This window comes from Halichoerus grypus, chromosome X (assembly GCF_964656455.1).
Source record: "Halichoerus grypus chromosome X, mHalGry1.hap1.1, whole genome shotgun sequence".
NCBI classification, from domain to species: domain Eukaryota; kingdom Metazoa; phylum Chordata; class Mammalia; order Carnivora; family Phocidae; genus Halichoerus; species Halichoerus grypus.
The window spans coordinates 86,844,598-86,864,989 of record NC_135727.1 but is presented as its reverse complement, the minus strand read 5'-3'; the positions used below and the strand labels follow the sequence as shown (position 1 = coordinate 86,864,989).

Genomic DNA, 20,392 nt, shown 5'->3' with positions numbered 1-20,392 from the left:
GGGAAAAGCAGCATATGAAACACAATGCTATCAGTTATTTTTTGTACATGATGGTGACTGAAGACTGTTACTTCTTCTTTACAATTTTATGTACTTTCTTACTTATAACACTAAACATGAATTACTTTCGTAAAAATTCTGAGACAAGTATATTTGCAAGTAAATATTGGAAGGTGAAAAAAAAATCAACAAATCTGAAGCTAGGTTAATTGAGATCACCCAGCTGGAAGAGTAGAAAGAAGGAAAATTAAAAGTAAGTCTAAGAGATAATGTGGGACTCCATCAAGTGTACCAATATATGCATAATCAGAGTCCCAGAAAGAGGGGAGAAAGGGGAACAGAGAAATTATTTATAGAAATAATTGCCAAATCATCTCAAATTTTGACCGAAGACATGATCTACAAATCCAATTCAAGGGAATCTTGAAGCAGCAAGAGCAAGAGAACTTGTTATGTACAAGTGATCCACAATAAGATCAATAGCTGATTTTTCATCAGAAACCATGGAGGTCAGGGTACAGTGGGAAGACATATTCAAAGTGCTAGAAGAAAAGAATTGCCAATCAAAAATTCTGGATCTGACGCAATTATCCTCCAAAAATGTAGGAGATGGGACACCTGGGTGGCTCAGTCGTTAAGTGTCTGCCTTAGGCTCAGGTCATGATCCCAGAGTCCTGGGATCGAGCCCCACATCGGGCTCCCTGCTCAGCGGAAAGCCTACTTTTCCCTCTCCCACTCCCCCTGCTTGTGTTCCCTCTCTGTCTCTCTCTCTCTGTCAAATAAATAAAATCTTTAAAAAAAAAATGTAGGAGAGGGGCGCCTGGGTGGCTCAGTTGGTTAAGCGACTGCCTTCGGCTCAGGTCATGATCCTGGAGTCCCGGGATTGAGTCCCGCATCGGGCTCCCTGCTCAGCGGGGAGTCTGCTTCTCAACCTCTGACCCTCATGATCTCTCTATCTCATTCTCTCTCTCAAATAAGTAAATAAAATCTTAAAAAAAAAAAAAATGTAGGAGAAATTAAGAATTCCCAGATAAAAGCTGAGGGACCTTATTGCTGGTACACATGATTCAAAAAATGCTAATTGGAGTCCTTCAGGTTCAAATGAAAGGGCACAAGACAGTAACTTGACTCCATATGAAGAAATAAAAAAACAGTAATGTAGCTACATAGGTAAATTATAAAAGTCAGTATTAATATATTTTTAGTTTTATAACCCCTCATTTTCTGTGTTTTAAAAGACAACCATATAAAACAGTAACTATACATCTATACTGATGGGCACACAATGTATAAAGATGTAATTTGTGGCAACAACACAAAATGGGGGGAACAGAGCTATACAGGAGCAAAGTTTTTGTGTACTATTAAAACTAAGTATTAATTCAAACTAACTCTTCATTACTCAACTGTTAGTCTAATCCAAAGGGCAGATGTTTATAATTAGACAAAAGATAAACAAGGAAATAGAAGAACATTAAATCAACTAGACCTAACAGATAAATATACATAACAATCCACCCAACAACAGCAGAATACACATTCTTCTAAAGTACGTATAAAACATTCTCCCAGATAAGACCATATGTTAGGCCACAAAACAAACTTCAAGAAATTTAAAAAGAATAAAACCATACAAAGTTATCTTCTCCAAGACAATGGAAAGAAATTAGAAATCCAAAACAGAAGGAAATCTGGAAAATTCACAAATATGTAAAAATTAAACAACACACTCCTAACAACCAATGGGTAAAAGAAGAAATCACAACGGAAATTAGAAAATTCCCCAAGATGAATGAAAATAAAAATATGACATACTAAAACTTATAGGATTCGCTGAAAGCAGTGCTTACAGGGAAATTCACAGCTGTAATTACCTACCTTCAAAAAAAGAAAGATCTAAAATCAGTAACCTAACTTTCTACCTTAAGGAACTAGGGAAAAAAGAGCAAACCAGACCCAAAGCAAACAGAAAGAAGGAAATGATAATAATTAGAGCAGAGATAAATAAAACAGAAAACAGAGATATAATCAAGTAAACCAAATTTGGTTCTTTGGGAAAAAAAAAAAAAAGAACAAAAATAGACATGCCTTTACCTAGACTGACCAAAAAAAAAAAAAAAAAAAAGTATGTTCTTGCTTTCCCTTGCTCTTTTTCAAATGTACATACAGATAGGAGGAACCAGTGAAAAGGGAAAGATTTAAGGCAGCTGGCTATTATGTTCATCTTCAACAGCTGGATCAAGCTACTCAATTTTTTTGACTTTTATCTCAAAATTGAGCTTAGGTATAAAATTGAGAAAATGATGCTTACAGCATCTTTTTGATGATTAAATGAGACAAGAATGTGTAAATTACAAGGTCCAACATTAAGAACTTAATAAAAGCATTTGTTACCAAATATTGATGCATTAAAGATATTCACTGTGGCATTATTTACAATAGAAAAACACTGAAAAATAACCCAAACAATGAGAAATGTTCTGTAAATGGAGGTAATATGATGGCATAACTTCAGAGTATTTAAAATATTCACTTACAAAAGGCATAATGCCATTATTTTAATATCAATTTCTTCTCTGATGGTATTGGTTTCATTCCCCAAATGACTGCCCACCCCAAACAACATAAGAACACGTAGTTATACTTTCTTTGAATGCTTTTAGCTTCATGCGTTCAACACTCAACTTTTTAATACATCTTAATTTTACTTTGATGAGGTAGAATCTAATTTAATTGCCCCAGTTAGCCAGTTCTTATATAATATTATTCATTGAATAATTCCTTTTTCTGTTAATGTGAAATGTTGTCCTTATTATAAATTCAACTCCTACATGTTGGATCTGTTTGTGTAAATGTTCAACTGAATTCCACTGTTACTACCATGCTACTTTAACTCCTACAGCTTTATTTAAAAAGTTTAATACCCAGTAAGAAAAATACTTCCTCGTTACATTTTCTATTTTCTTGGCTATTCCCAGGACTTCTGGTGAAGAAACATGGAATTTGCTGATAACCATGAGGATAAAGGGTACAAACATTTGATGCCACATAGAAGAGACCAAGAATGAGACTGAGGATCAAACCAAGGATCTGAACCTGCAAGGCAGAATAAGCTTGAAAGGCTGTACACCTTTACAATTGTTTCTTTTGTTTCTTCTGTTGTCACAACTAATTGTTTTAGCATACTTCTATTATCTGTCACCAGAAAAATCTTTCCATCTTTTGTAATCTGATAAAAATAGAGCACCAATGACTAGAGAGGTGTGCTAAACTGGAATCCTTAAAAAACCATGTGCCAAACCAAAACTGATCCATGAAAGTCTGTGACACTGTGACATTTATGATATTACCATTATACTAAACACAAAGAAACATTTCTTACAAAATTATGCAAAGTTAATTGGGGAAAACACTAATGCTAGTACATTAAAATCATAAAATTATATATACTATGTGTTCAGTCATGTAAAGAAATATGCATAAAACAAAGACGAAGAAAATCTACCAAAATGCTTAGACACATGGTCATGATAAATTATCTTCTGTACATTTCTAAATTTTTTAAAATACTGAGCACATATTTTTATTATGAAGAAAAGTTTCTTTTGCAGCCAACAAGGTAAATCTATGGAATGTTTGAGATTCTAGGCTATTTATTAGGACTACTCAGAATAACTAGTTCTTTGTCCTTTTTATTATGCACATATATCTGCTTTCTCAACTACTATGTAAGCTTTATAAAGAAAAGAACATGTTTTATACTACATCCAGCACAGGGTTGGTCATATATTTCTTAAATGGTATCAACTGGAAGGTTTGGGTGTGGATTCAAGAGCTGCATCTCTGACTGACACACCCAGGTTTGGAATAAAAACCAAGCTATATAGCAACCCCTAACATCTAAGACAGTAACAGCAAATAATACATTTTACACTTCATCAGAGGCTAAGAGCCCAAAGGCTTTTCCCAAAAATAATATAACTTCTGAATCTCACTATCCTCACCTACCTTGTAGTGTTATCATGATTCTAGCAATTAAGCAGACACCCAATAAATATTTTACCATCCATGCCATAGAGGCATATTTGACCCCACCTCACTAGATGGGATTTGCTAAAGAGTAAGTATTCAGACATCAGGAGAAAGGCTTGATGTTCTTTGACATGGAACTGTAAGAATTCAGTAAGATTTCATAACTTTACATAATAGGATAGACTAGACCAGTGGTTTATAAAGTGTGGTCCCTGGACCAGCAGCCTTAGTATCACCCAGAAATTTGTTAACAACGCACATTATTGGGGCACCTGGGTGGCTCAGTTGGTTAAACGTTTGCCTTCGGCTCAGGTCCTGATCCCGGGGTCCTGGGATTGAGGCCCACGTTGGGCTCCCTGCTCAGCCGGGAGTCTGCTTCTCCCTCTCCCCGCCCCCTGCTTGTGTTCACTCGCTCTCTCAAATAAATAAATCAAATCTTAAAAAAAAAAAACAAAAAACCAACAACAATGCACATTATCCGGCCTTGTCCCAGGCCTACTGAATCAGAAACGGGAGGGGGAAGGAGGTAAAGGGGTGTGAACAGGGGAGGGAGACCAATAATAAAATTACTCATACATGCTCCAGTTTGAGAACCAGTGTACTAGACCTTCACAAAACCAACTGGCTCAAAATGGATGAAAGACCTAAATGTGAGACAGGAATCCATCAAAATCCTAGAGGAGAATACAGGCAGCAACCTCTTTGACTTTGGCGACAGCAACTTCTTGTTAGACACATCTCCAAAGGCAAGGGAAACAAAAGCAAAAATGAACTACTGGGATAAAAAGCTTTTACACAGCAAAGGAAACAATCAACAAAACTAAAAGGCAACCTACGGAACAGGAGAAGATATTCACAAATGACAGAGAAAGGGCTAGTATCCAAAATCTATAAAGAACTTATCAAACTCAGGGCACCTGAGTGGCTCAGTCAGTTAAGTGTCTGCTAAGGCTCAGGTCATAATCCCAGGGTCTTGGGATTGAGCCCCGCACCAGATTCCCTGCTTAGCTGGGAACCTGCTTCACCCTCTCCCTCTGCCCCTCCCCTCTTTGTGCTCTTTCTCTCAAATAAATAAATAAAATCTTAATTTTTTTTTATTTTTAAAGATTTTATTTGACACAGAGAGAGAGAGAGAGAGAGCACGAGCAGGGGGAGCAGCAGACAGAGGGAGAGGGAGAAGCAGGCTCCCCACTGAGCTGGATGTGGGGCTCAATCCTAGGACCCTGGGATCATGACCCGAGCTGAAGGCAGACGCTTAACCGGCTGAGCCACCCAGGCACCCCAAATAATAAAATCTTAAAAAAAAAACTTATCAGAATTGGGGTGCCTGGGTGGCTCAGTTGGTTAGGCAACTGCCTTGGGCTCAGGTCATGATCCTGGAGTCCCAGGATCGAGTCCCACATTGGGCTCCCTGCTCAGTGGGGAGTCTGCTTCTCCTTCTGACCCTCCCCCACCATGTGCTCTCTCTCAAATAAATAAATAAAATCTTAAAAAAAAAACCTTATCAGACTCAACACCCAAAGAACAAAAAATCTAGTCAAGAAATGGACAGAAGACATGAACAGACATTTCTCCAAAGACGACATACAAATAGCTAACAGACACATGAAGAAATGCTCAACATCACTCGGCATCAGGGAAATACAAATCAAAACCATTATGAGACACCACCTCACACCTGTCAGAATGGCTCAAATGAACAACTCAGGAAAAAAGAGATGTTGGCAAGGATGCAGAGAAAGGGGAACCCTCTTACACTGTTGGTGGGAATGCAAATTGGTGTAGCCACTCTGGAAAACAGTATGGAGGTTCCTCAAGACATTAAAAATAGAGCTATCCTCCCATCCAGCAATTGCACTACTAGGTATTTACCCAAAGGAAACAAACGTTGTGATCTGGAGGGGCATCTGCACCCCAATGTTTATAGCGGCAATGTCTACAATAGCCAAACTATGGAAAGAGCCCAGATGTCCATCAACAGATGAATGGGTGAAGAAGTTGTGGTACATATATATACTGGAATATGAGCCATTAAAAAGAATGAAATATTGCCATTTGCAAGATGTGGATGAAACTAGAGAGTATTATGCTAAGCGAAATAAGTCAGTCACAGAAAGACAAACACCATATGATTTCACTCATATGTGGAATTCAAGAAACAAAACAGATGAACATAGGGGAAGGGAAGGAAAAATAAAATAAGATAAAAACAGAGAGGGAGGCAAACCATAAGAGACTCTTAACTATAGTAAACAAACTGAGGGCTGCTGGCGGGGAGGGGGGTGGTGGGATGGGGTAATTGGGCAATCAGCATTAAGGAGGGCACTTGAAGTAATAAGCACTGGGTGTTATACGCAACTGATGAATCACTAAATTCTACCCCTGAAACTGATAATACACTGTATGTTAACTAAAAATTCAATTTAGGGCACCTGGGTGGCTCAGTTGGTTAAGCCACTGCCTTCGGCTCGGGTCATGATGCTGGAGTCCCAGGATAGAGTCCCACATCGGGCTCCCTGCTCAGCTGGGGGGGGGGGGTCTGCTTTCTCCCTATGACCCTACCCCCTCTCATGCTCTCTCAAATAAATAAAATCTTTAAAAAAATAATAAAACAACAACAACAAACCAACGGGCTTTTAACAATTCAATAAGTCTTGGAGAACTTTCTCTACATTTGCAGTTAACCAACCACTACTCATATTCACAACTGGCCCACATCACTGGGTTAAGGGAGTCACTAAAAAACTATCATGAGAAAAGATACACATAAAAAGTCATTTTTCATGAAGATCAAAACATGATGTTCAACATTTTTTCTAGAAGCCATTTACCTTTTTTTGAACCATTTTTTGAAAATATGTACATAAACACAATAAATAAAAACATCACAAAGATTTGGGGGAAAATACTTTAAACAGAGACAAAGGGCTAATATCTCCAACAGAGCTTTTATAGAAAAACACTAAACCAAGAGAAAAATGGGCAAATGAACAGACAATCCACAAGAGCAAATCCTAATAGCCAAACATGAAAAGATGCTCAAATTCATTATTCATCAGGTAAGGGCCAATTAAAGTAAGATGGAGATTACTGGGACTCTTACACAGAATCAAAATTACCAATAAGTAAGGGCATATATATAAGACTGCTTAACGTAGCAATCATTGTTCATAATAGGAAAAAAAGAATATGCATTAATAGGGAAATAGTTGAATAAATTATGGAACATTCAAACTATGGAATTATGATGTAGCCATTAAAACAATGACATAGTTATACAAGTGATTTAGTGAATTTTTAACAAACCATTAAATAAGAAAACTGAGATGCAAAAATGTCCTGCCTCTGTAATTCAGAGACAAAAATACCCTAAACATGTCAATATAATATAAAGATAAAAATACATACACAAGGATACATTTTAGGTTGTAGGAAGATGACCAAGAGAAAAAAAGACTACACCAAAAAAAACCCCAAACATGTGGCAATATGTATTTATGCAAAATAATGTATATATAGTTTTTAAATAAAGTAAATATAAAAGGGATTTATCATGTAGTTTATGTGCTGACAACCATCTTTAATGATAGCTTCCATTTATTATGTGCTTTCAATGTGATCAGCATTAAACCTAGGAACTTTATGACTCATTTAGTTTACACCTAAAAACTATGAGGTAGATACCATAATCCCCAATTTACAGATATATAAACTGAGATTAATTTGATCTGTTGACAGAATTAGATCCTTCTAAACCCAAGTTCTTAACCACATGCAAGTGAATACATGTAATTGTTGCACAGGGCATGGATGACAAAAAGAATTCAGATTCAGGAAGCAGTCTAAAAAACGAAGAGACATGAACCAAAATGTCTATTGAAGACCACTGTTATAAGAACTGTCACATTTCAAAAGAAGATGTAGGAGAAAGCAACCCACGTCGACAAGTTACATTTTTGAGAAAAATTAAGTTTTAAAATTTTAATAAGAGAGTTTGAGTAATTGTAGTTACCACTACTAAACACCTAGCATATTATGTCTTATCCCTTGAAAACCTTAAGATGCTCTTATTTGTAATAACAAAGCATCAAGCACATAATATAGTAACAAAAGCTGCAATGTATTGCACCCATCAAGACTGTAAATTGTCTGGGACTTAAAAGTCAACCTTCCATCTACAGTCTCTTTGTTAGCCCAATTCAGAGGAAAAAGGGAGCACAAGTGTCATACAAGGTAAAAGGAGTCCAAAACGCTTTCTATGGTTTTAGTTACCCACAGTCAACAGCAGTCTGAAAGATGATCCTCCTGACATATTGTCAGATGGTCCAAAAGCAGACCAAGGCTGTATCATGATGACTACATGACAATGCCTAGTCGTTCACCTCACTTCATCACATAGGCATTTTATCGTATCATAAGATGAAAAGTGAATGCAGTACAATAAATTATTTTCAGAGAAACCATATTCATGTAACAGTACAGTATACTGTATACTGTAACAACTCTTGTTACAGTATAGATAATCAAATAACCTCAAAGTGGGGTGCTATGATCCAACAAAATATTAATTCTGATAGGTGCTGTTATGGCTCTACACAAAACACCAAATTTACTAGAGTACTCTTCTTCCATCTCTAAATGTAAACCTTGTTCTGAAATCTGAAAACCATTCAATATGGCTAGAAAGGTTATGGCTCATATAAGCAAATAGATCAGGTTTCAAACCCCAAATCACTGCCTGATTATGGGAATTATAAGCAAATCACTTCACCTTGCTTAATATCATACTCTTCATCTGTAAAATGAGGGTAAGAATTCCTACTCTCAGAGTATTAAGGGGATTACATATAGTAGGTATTAAATCAGGTAACAACTATAGCACAAACAATGGAATGTTACAGTCATTAAAAATACATCTACAAAGTCATTACAAATTCTCACATTTAATTATAAAATATATAATACATTATAGCTATAAAACATTTAAAGTAGAGAATATAAAAAGTGAAACTCACCCATCATCTTTTCCCCCAATTCAATTCTCTAAGCTTACAATTAAGATATGTAACTTTCTGTACTTCATTAATATAGTTTTACTTTTGGACTTCTAAAAAACCATAAATGGGGATCTTCAACTAACTTTTCTTGCTGAGATCCTTTCATCGAGGAGCTCTTTTAGGGTCATACATAGGCTTATGCCTTGTTAAATATGATATTTCAAAATTTTTTTCCAAACAATGTGGTGCAGTGAGAATACTTAAGCATAATTTTTATGCACACTTGAATATATTTCTAACATAATTTCCTTAAATTAGAACTACTGGATGAAATAAAATGTATACATTTTAAAATTAAAGGTGCGGCCAAATAACCCTACAGCAGGGCATTTTTACACCAACAGTTTGTAAGTACCTGTTTCCCCACAACCTAGCCAATTGTAGATAATATTGACAATCTAATGGTAAAAAATGATCTCACATAATGTACATTTCCCCATTATTCCTAGTGTAATCTTTTCATGTTTTCTTGACCAAGTTTAAAAATTATTTCATATTCCTTTATGAATTATCTGTCCACATACTTTTGACGTTTTCTTACTGGGTTATTTACATTTTTAAGGATTTGTAAAAGCTGTTTACATAACGTGTTACTCCTTTGTTGTACACAGTGCAAATACTTTTTCCCAATTTAAGCAGTCATCTGCCTTTTCTTTATAACTATTATTTTTACATAAAATCTGTCAATTTTTAAAATGGCTTATAGGTTTCCTGACTTAGGAAATCCTTCCTCATGAAAGATGTTAAAGAGCTGCCTATGTTTACTTCTAAATATGTTTGTAGGATTATGTGAATAGTGTAAAGAAATGATCTAAACACATTTTTCCCTCAAATAGTCAATTGTCCCATTTTTCTTTATAAACAACACGATGCTTACTATATCATTCTGCAGACATATTTGTCTATTCCTATGCCAATTAAAAAAACTTAAAACATATTGAATAACGCATGCTTGCAATCACTCTTTTGCTCCCACCAGTTATCTGTATGTGTACCAAGCCAGGTGTTTGTCTCTAAACTCATTTATGTCAGTTGTATATATTATAAGTAAGTTAAAATATTATATAGAACAATGATTTAAACTGAAAAGGGAACTATTTTTATAAAAACTAATCTGAATGTTTGGCAAAGGCTAAAAAGGCAAGATGTTAAAATAAAAAGTGTTAAATTAGGGAAAAGAGATTCGGGATAAATTATAAAAATTTCTAATTCTGTATTCAGGTTCCTTTACAAACTGAAGTCTTTACAGCGTTGTTGCTCTACTTTAAAGAAATCAGAGATGATAGTTGTAGTTTATGTAAGTAAGAGAACAGACTATTTCTGACTCAAAGTAGTGTCTGTGGCCTTACATTAGAAAGATAGGAAAAGAATTGACATTTGTGTTTCAGTTTTTTAAAAAGTGGTATGTATTGGGGCGCCTAAGTGGCTAGTCAGTTAAGCGTCAGACTCTTGGTTTTGGCTCAGGTCATGATTTCAGAGTCATGGGCTCTGCGCTCAGTCTGGAGTCTGCCTGAGATTCTCCCTCCCTCTGCCCCCTTTACACCCCAACCCCCGGGCTCACACTCCTCCTCTCTAAAAATAAAATCTTTTAAAAAAGTGGTATGTAGTAATGACATTTTTAAAAAGATCTGCTTTAACATTTTAACAATAACTAACCTAACAACTATTGACCCTAATTTGATCAAAGAGGGCTTCTACTATATTGTGTCTTCCCATGCAAAAAATGGTATCATCTGTCTCTGCTCACAAATTTAGATCATCTTTTAATCTGTAAATAAAGGTTTAGTTTTGTTCTAACAGATCTTAAATACTGCTGGTTACCTTTATTTTCTTTTACTTATTTATGTAAACCATCTGTCTGATTATTGCCCATTCACATTCCTTTCTCCTTGCCAAAGGCAACACTTTTCACTTCTTGTATCTATAATTTTTTTCAAAATTTTATGTTGCTCTGTGTGTACATTTTTAAGTTTCAGAAATGGTACTGAGCAATAAACATTTTTAACCACCCCCCAGCATTATTTTTAAAAGCTACTGATGTTGCTACATGTACTATTTGGTTCACTGCTTCTAACTGCTACATATTCCATAATATGCATGCAGCACATTTTACTTATCCAATCTACTAACTGCCACAATGATGCAGTATTTTCCCAGATGTTTCCTTATGGAATAATGTGAAATCATCTTTGGGATATATACCCAGGAGTACCAGTCAAGGGTTCCTATAGCCTCACATGCTTGCTAACACTTACCATTACATAGTTTTCTAATTTGTTAACCTGATAGTTTTATAAGCTGTATTTCTCTAATTACTGAGTTTCAACATCTATTAATGTGCTGAATTCCCTGGTCTGTGAATGATCTATCCATAGCCTTTGTTTATCCTGGTTAATTTGGAGGTGTTCCTTAAATATACTACAATGACAGAGTCCCTTGACAGTTTTTAAAAAAGATTTATTTATTTATTTTAGGGGGAAAGGGACAGAGGGAGAGAGAGAGTGTCTCATGCAGACTCCACACTGAGTGCGGAGCCCAACATGGGGCTCGATCCCATGACCCTGAGATCACAACCTAAACCAAACCCAAGAGTCGGACGCTCAACTGACTGTGCCACCGCGGCACAACACCCCTGACAGTTTTAAAACATGGCTAAACACTTATCCATCTATCACTACTCTGTTAAGTTTTATTGTTGTACACAGGCCAGCTGATATTCCACCAATTGTTCGAATGTGGTATTGGTCCATGACAAAATGAGTTTGCACCAGAATGTTAGTCAACCATATCAGTAAGTACACTGTTTATTCCAACTGATGTTTTTCTTGTTCAAGGAAGCAGTGTGCTGATTTACATTCCAATGTGAGTGCCTATACTGCAGTGAGTTACGATGTTTTTCAATGAAAGGGAAGTCTTAATTTTGTATTATCAAATTTAAATTTTTACGATAAGGTTTATGCTTTGGGTTTTTTAAGAGTTCCTTCACTACCAGTAAATCACAATATAACCTTCTCCATTACCTTCTCTTAATGTATGGTTTTACCCATTATGGCTTATTTTAATGTACTCGTTGATACCGTGAATAGGGTCTTTTTTCTAATCATCTAACTGGTTATTACTAATGTATAGAGGAAATATTTGTTTCTGTATAGTGATCATTTACTTGGCTACCTCACTATACTTTTATTAGTTCTAATAATTTTATACTGTCTCCCCAGAAATCCAAAAGCCTCAATCCTATCACCTTCAAATAGTAATAAGTTTTCTTTAAGACTTTATTTGTTTGAGAGAGAGAACACACACGAGCGGAGGGAAAGGCAGAGGAAGAGAGAGAAGCAGGCTCCCTGCTGAGTAGGGAGCATGATGCGGGGCTGGATCCCAATACCCTGGAATCATGCCTTAGCCGAAGGCAGACACGTAACTGACTGAGCCACAGGCGCCCAAGTTTTCTCTTTTAATATGTATCCTTCATTTCTTCCTTTTCTCTTGTATTTGTTAGGACCTCTACTATAATTTTAAGTGGCTTTTGTAATAGCATTTTTGTGTGACTTTTGAATTCAATGGAGATGCTTCAGTTTTTCCATTATGACTTCCGGTAGATGATTTATAAATTTAAATTTTGTCTTCCTAGCTTTCTAAGAGTTTATATTAGTTTTAATTAATGTGCTGAATTTTATCCAATGCTTTTGAAGCATCTATTGAAATATGGCTTCTTTTTCCTCGTACTGTTACTTGGAGAGCCAATACTGAACTGTCTTACATTTTTTAATAACATGAGAAAATTATGTTAACAGAATAGGTCGCATATCTGTATATACATATTTGCAAATACAATTAGAAAATATACTCAAATTTTGAAGGAAGCTCCATCTGGATGAATTAAAGGTGATTAATATTCTCTTTATACTTTTCTGTATGTCCCAGAATTTTCACAATACATGTTATATATTATATCATTCAAAAATGATTTTTAAGGAGGGGTGCCTAGGTTGAGCATCCAACTCTTGGTTTCAGCTCAGGTTGTGATCTCAGGGTCGTGAGATTGAGCCCTGCGTTGGGCTCTGCACTCAGTGTGGAGTATGCTTGAGACTCTCTCTTCTGCCTCTGCTCCTCCACCCCCCACCCCTGGCTCTCTCTCCCTCTCTAAAATAAATAAATAGATTTTTTTTTGGGGGGGGGAAGATTTTTAAGGAATCATGTACCTAAAAATAGCCTGAAACTTGAGTTATATTATTTATGATGTAATCATTAATTGGCTTTTAAAAAGTCAGCCTTACCAATTTTCTTTTTTTTTTTTTAAAGATTTATTTGAGAGAGAGAGCCACAAGCAGGGGGAGTGGCAGGCAGAGGGAGAGGGAAAAACAGGCTCCCTGCTGAGCAGGGAGTATGTGGGGTTCGATCCCAGGACCCTGGGATCATGACCTGAGCTGAAGGCAGTTGCTTAACTGACTGAACCACCAGGCACCCCTCAATTTTCTTCTAAGAAAGCTTTCTAGCAAAGCTTTCTACCTCTCTCAAACCCTAAGTACATATGATCAATTTGTCTCTAGGAACACTGGACAATAGCTTGGTTGAGTTACTTTTATATGAGAGTGGTTTTTTTTTTTTTTTGCCTTCAATTATAATTACTACCATCACAAACCAATTACTGAGCGTAGCACTAAGTACCCTACATTTCATTTTATTCTGAAACTACTCTTAAGGTAGATATACTAAATTCCCAGAGAGAACTGGTATCAGAGCTAATAAGCAGGGACAAGACTCAAATCCAGATCGCACCCTACTTCCTTCCTAAGTAGAATCTGATTATGAACTTTCTTTCTAGAAAAGCTGTTGCCATTTTTGAACAAAGTGATTCTGCTTTGTGAGTAGAGATTCATGAAATCCCTCAAAATTGCTCCGTAACAATTGAGAATACTTCTTAGGTTTTGGGGGGAACTTAGTTAAGGGGCCCGCATAATTCTATTCAATTAGGCCAGTAAACTTAGGGATAGTAATCCATTTTGACAATGTAAAAAACACCTGTGAAAAGGAACTATATGGTCCAATTTTTGTGCTCTTCCACTCTTTACCCATGACTCACCTCTGCCAAGTGTTGTAGCCGGGTTAGCAGTGGGGTTCTCTTGTCAGATCCAAGGCGTGTGATATAGTTTGATCTTTTGCTAAATACATAGAGAAGATTAAGGACTGCCAGCACCACTTGCATATCAGAGGAAGCCAATAAAGTTGTCAAATGCTACAGGGAACAAAAAGGGCAAGATTATGGTATCGGGCACACTAGGCCTTGAAAACTTAAAATGCCTATGTAGTAATAGATTTGTTCATATACACAAAGCTATCAAGAAGTTTAATACAAAAAACTATTTATGAATATTTGAGCACCTACAACATGCAACCTTGTCCCCAAGCAGCTTATAATCTGGCAGCAAGCCAGAAAGTCCAAGTTTTTTTAAAAAAAAGAAAAAAGTGAGCAGCAGCTCAAAATTGCACAGGTGTCCCCATGGGAAAAAACAGATTACAAAAGAGACAAATGTGATATTTTAATACAAAGTGGAACTTAAGAACATTAAGTCTCCAACTAGACTAAAAGTATTGTGAAAGAGGTAATTTTATGCTCCTTCTGTATCCTTTGACAAATATAAAATTGGAACTAATTAAAATGCAGGGTCCTCCATATAGAAGCTAAAGATAGCAACAACAGCTGGTGGCATTTATGACTGTTACAGTATAGTGTATGTAACAGTAACCCAAAAGTGACTAGATTTTTTAATAAAATCAAAGTTCATCAATATATTGAAGCATTTGGTCAGTGTTAAAATCATTATGTCATTTAGTTGGCAAGAAACCTAGGTATTTCTGGTTGCTGATAATCCTGAAGGCTACGTACTTCCTTTTGCAACTAATCTATTTTATCTTTAACAGACTGCTTATCCGTTCCTCACTTAAAACCGTGGGTGCTATACTTTAGTTCAGTTATTCCACTTTTCCCAAGCCATTTCCTTTCAATTCTGATCCTATTTCTTTACCAAAGACTTGGGAAAATAAACCTAACAGGTCATTTGGGCAATGAGTAATGTTCTAATAACCTGGAACAAAGATCAATTTTTGCAAATTCCCAAGAATACTTCAATACATGTATTACATTCTCATTAATTTCTTGAATCTGGAAAGGCAGAGTGAAGGTGACAATAAAGAACCTTCCCAGCAACCTGTGAAGGGTATCTATATCCAAAAAACATCATCGTCTTTGACACCGAAAACCCCAGACCTCCATAATGAAAAGGAAAGAAGCAATTATCAGAAAGAAATAGCAATTTCTTTATCTCTGGACATGAAGAGATCACATAGGCCTGAACCTCTCCTACCTCTATGGAACTGTACAGATGCCGGGAAAAGCTGTACTCAATGAGCAAGGCTGTGAAGTTCAACACAGCCAAGAGAAGCATTTTCAGTTGTTCTCTTTCCGGCCTATCACATACGAGCATCCACGACATATTCTCCACTGTTTGTCCAGCATCTGCCAGGATTCCATCAAAGCGGTCCAACAGATCCACCCAGTGGTATAACTCACACTGGAGAAGGGAAGAGAAAGAGGAACATCGGAGAATAAGGCACTAAGTACTATGTGGGTGCTTTGCTACAATTGATTGCTGAGCGTGACACCTAGACGAGTTCACTTCCCACCTTTGCTTCTCTTTAAAACCCCCCACCAGTACAGAAACCTGTATGAGAAATATCATACTCTGAGGCATATAAACCTGAGTTCATTATTACATCAGTGCATCAAGTACACATGTGCTAACACCAGTAGACACCTTAACTAGGTCTTCAGAGAGAGAATTCTGGCTACATTCTGAGGTCTACAAATACAATGACTCTCCCTGCCAGAACCCATTTTATCAGAAGTGTTCATTTTTAGAGTTACCTAAAGAAGATTCTTTTAACTATCTCAAACTCATATTGTCAAACTAAAGGAATTCTGTGGTTGAAATTCTTTATCACCACCTGTGTAAACATTCTTCATCTTCAGCTAGCGAAATTTTCTTTCACATTTTTCAAAATTTCCTTGGTGTTCACAAGCTAAAAGTTACTGGTCTAGAGCTGTATTAGACATACACTAGATACTTACTAAGTAACTGATGAATGATGCTACCTCACTGTGGTTTCTCTTTCCATATCAGAGAATACAAAATGATGTACTAGTCCAGGGAGCCCTGTCTTTTGGGAGCATGGGTTCACATACCTTCCCAATGTTCCATGTTTTGATCTGCTGCAGTTCCAAGAGGAGTTGCTCATCATTACAAACTTTGAGTTTGTCTATTAAGGCTCTGCAGTCTGCAGGCTGAGAAAAACAGGTATTCACAAAGAGTGTTTTGGAGGATGAGGGATACACAAAAACAAAGAATGGGAAAAGGAATCTTTAGGCCAACACACTTAGCAATTTAACTTCTGAAAGAATGACTCACCTTGGGATTAAAGGGAAATATTATAATAAAACAATCCATCTGTGCATTTTTAACTTGGATAAACTTGTACATGTAGACAATCTACTTGGAAGGGTACAGACAACAGAAATAAAGGAAACGAGCTAGACACCAATAAAAACAAAATGAAAGAATCTGTACCACAGTCTGAAAGTTAACTAAAATGCCTGATAAGAAATGTTGAATCAGAGGAACACTGAAAAACCCTAGTGAATTCACAGTTAAAGGTGAAGATTAGCACTGGCTGTATTTCTCTGCAACATTAAACCCTCTAACTGTAGGAGGACAAAGACCTTCTGAACTTTGTAATACTGGGACTTCATTCTTACAGGATTCCCATTGCCATATATTCCTGCTCTCTTTTACTGATGAAAGGGCCTGTTTTTCAGGTAACAAGGCGTGGATTGAGAGCTTATAGTAAAGTTTCTGAAAGTGGAGGAGGAAGAAGGCTAGGGACTGGGACAGAGAAGTCTTCTATTAATGGATGGCAGCTGGAAATGATTACACTGGCTTTTTTTCTCTGTAAAGCAATATGGTATCCTGGAAACGGGCCTAGATCTGCAACCAAACAAAACTGGGTTCAGTTCTTAGCTTGATGTTTAATAAGCTGTTTGATCATGAGCTAGTCTAATCTCTCAGCCACAGTTTTACCAGGAAAAGAGACCTAATAACTACCTTGGTAATGTGAAGTTCAAATGTTTGCCACATACTAAAGCACTTATTTCACATAACAGGGGCTTAAATATTGAGAGACAGCATACTACTACAAAGAGTATGGGCTTTGGAATTAGATAGTTGGTAAGCTACCTCTTTGAATCTTAGTATCCTCTTCTGCAAAATGAACTACCACCACCTATTTATCCAGCAACGTTGTTGTGAGATTTAAACTAGAGGTATTTCCAGTACCCAAAACACAACATGGAAAAACAGGGGTTTAAAGGTTTTCTTTAAGCTAAGTCCCAAACCTTTCTCCCTGAGGAAGCATTATTAAGAGCTACCTGAAATTTTTGTGGTAATTAATGCATGTAAAATCCTTGGCATAAAATCCTTCCATAAACTGGCCTGCACTTTTTTCTCCTCTCCTTGAAGTCATATACATTGAGGGAGAGGTGATGAAGCAAGAGAAACATAACATGGGAGTCTGAACCACCTGCTCATGTAATTCACTTGCGCCTTCTGGACCTATTCAGGCTTAGTATCTAATATACCACTTCAATGTCTAATGGAATGCAGTTATACAGATCCAATTTTTTGATTCTGTGGGTTAGATTACACCCAATTAATGATGAACATTTGAATCCTATAATCACTTGATATCTCAATCAGGCATTCAGTCTGTATCAAGTTTCAGTTGCAAGCCAGAAGCTGCTTTTCTGAATGTTAGAATAGTTGTTGGCAGACAATAGCCTTGCCAAAATTCTAGGAATCTCAGCTGCACTTCTATCACAGCTTGCCAGAGGCATCTTTGGCTGACACCTAAGTCAGACATCTCATTCTACTAGGTCAAAATGTCCACATAGTAGGGCAACTTATACCATAACCTGAACCTTTCCCAGACTCTTTTCTAGATCCAGACCTCACTATCACTTTAGAGGTTATCCAGTAAATGAATCAAAACAAGCCCAAATTTGATGTATGCTGGTTCCAAAATCCAAAGAGGCACCTCATATGTTGTTCCTCTGTCTTCATGGTATATGGTACAAGGCACAGCAATTCATCTCTCACTTTAGAAGGGAAATCTTGATACTTCCCAGACCTCTGAACCCCTAGAAACTTTCCTGATGTGGAAGACCCTGAAGCTTCAAAGGGCAGTCAGTCTCTGGCATACGTATGTCTAAGGCATCTAAGGTACTTGCGTTTTCTGCTCACAAGATACAGTCAGCAAAATGGCATCAATTTAATATACCAGCATGATGTTCTGTTTTATCAGCAGTCTCAAGGTCCCTACAGACCTTGTGGTTTGCAGAATGCACCAGGGACAAAAGTCTATCTTTACCATCTTGTTCCTGCTACATAAATGCAAACTGATTGTTATTTTCCTTCTCCAGGTAATGCAAAAGAAAGCACTTGCCAGTTCAATGGATGCATACTAATTGCCAAGGTTCACATTGATTTGCTCCAATAAAGATATCAAATCTAGGGGAAAAATCCTTTGCACAGTTGCTGATATACAAAGTGATCAATAAATGTGTTTCTTGTGTAGCCACTATGGAAAACTGTGGAGATTCCTCAAAAAAATTAAAAATAGAACTACCATATGATCCAGCAATTCTACTTCTGGGTATTTAACCCAAGAAAATAAAACAATAATTTGAAAGGATATATGCACCCCCACGTTCACTGTACCATTATTTACAATAGCCAAGATATGGAAACAACCTAAGAGTCCATGGACAGATGAATGGATAAAGATGGGGTGTACATATACAGTGGAATACTATTCATCTTAAAAAAGAATGAAATCTTGCCATTTATGACAACATGGATGGACCCTGAGGGCATTATGCTAAGTGAAAGAAGTTAGAGAAAGACAAATACCATATAATCTCAACTCATACATAGATTCAAAAAACAAAAAACAAATTTAAAAGACCCAAGCTCGTAGATACGGAGAATAGACTGGTGATTGCCACAGGTGGACAGGTGGGAAAAATGGGTAAAGGGGGTCAAAAGGTAAAAAAAAAAAAAAAAAAAAAAAAAAACTTTAAATGTCCTTAAAAATAATACCTAGTATTAACCACAGTACAGAAAATTGGGTATGCTGCTCAAGGAAACTAGGCATCTTCAAGCCTTAAAAATTTATAGGGAGGGGCACCTGGGTGGCTCAGTCAGTTGGTTAAGTGTCTGCCTTCGGCTCAGGTCATGGTCTCAGGATCCTGGGATCAAGCCCCACGTCGGACTCTCTGCTCAGCAGGGAGTCTGCTTCTCCCGCTCCCTCTGTGCTCTCTCTGTCTCTCTCCCTCTCACTCTCTCTCAGGTAAAAAATAAATAAAATCTTTAAGAAAAAAAATGTATAGGCAATGATCTAAAAATTCCAATTCCAGGACTTTATCTTAAGTAATTTGCTAGGAGCTATCAAATGTTGTGAGCCAGGAATGTGTGTATAGGTGTGACCCCAAGAACGTATCTGTACCAATCCACTAGGTAAAAGAAGAAAAAATTTGCATTTCTCTGATTATCTACAAGGTTATTCTGGAAGTTTAATGAATTTGTTCTTTTCTGAAATGACCTATGTCCATTTTGTCATTGGGATATTCATCTCTCCTACTGATGTAGCTACTACAGTTCACTGCTGAACGACATGGGGGTTGGGGTGCTGACTATCCCCCATGCAGTAGAAAACCTAAGTAGAATTTTTTTGACTCCCTAAAACCTTAACTATTAATAGCCTACTGTTGACTGGAAGCCTTACTGGTAACATAAACACTCAACATATATTTTTATGGTATGTATATTATATACTGTATTCTTATAATAAACTAGAAAAAGAAAATGTTATGATTTTTAGAAAAATAAATATACATTTACAATACCATATTTATTTGAAAAATATCCATATATAAGTAGAACTGTGCAGTTCAAACGCATATTGTTCAAGAGTCAACTGTGTATTAGGTTACAAATATTTCCCCCAGCTCGTCATGTGCCTTTTTACTTTGGATATATTACTTTACGCTTCTGTTATTTTTTTTTCCCCTTTGTTTTAATGCTTGGAAGGACCATCCCCATCTAACACCAGGTAAATATTCATTTATATTTCACCAAGAATTTATTTCTTTTAAAAATATTTGACTTTTAATTTATCTAGAATTTCTTCAA

At 36.6% G+C, this 20,392-nt stretch overlaps 1 protein-coding gene across 14 annotated transcripts in view; it reads right to left on the bottom strand.

The window, feature by feature from the left end:
• Positions 1-20,392, bottom strand: part of HUWE1 (HECT, UBA and WWE domain containing E3 ubiquitin protein ligase 1) — a 162,123-nt gene that overhangs the window by 109,152 nt on the left and 32,579 nt on the right. For all 14 annotated transcript variants that reach the window (XM_078065229.1, XM_078065238.1, XM_078065239.1 and 11 more), the window contains 3 exons: positions 16,333-16,431; positions 15,455-15,661; positions 14,173-14,325 (listed from right to left, as the gene is read on the bottom strand). In XM_078065229.1, the coding sequence (XP_077921355.1) occupies positions 14,173-14,325; positions 15,455-15,661; positions 16,333-16,431 (459 nt within the window). The remainder of the gene's footprint in view (positions 1-14,172; positions 14,326-15,454; positions 15,662-16,332; positions 16,432-20,392) is intronic.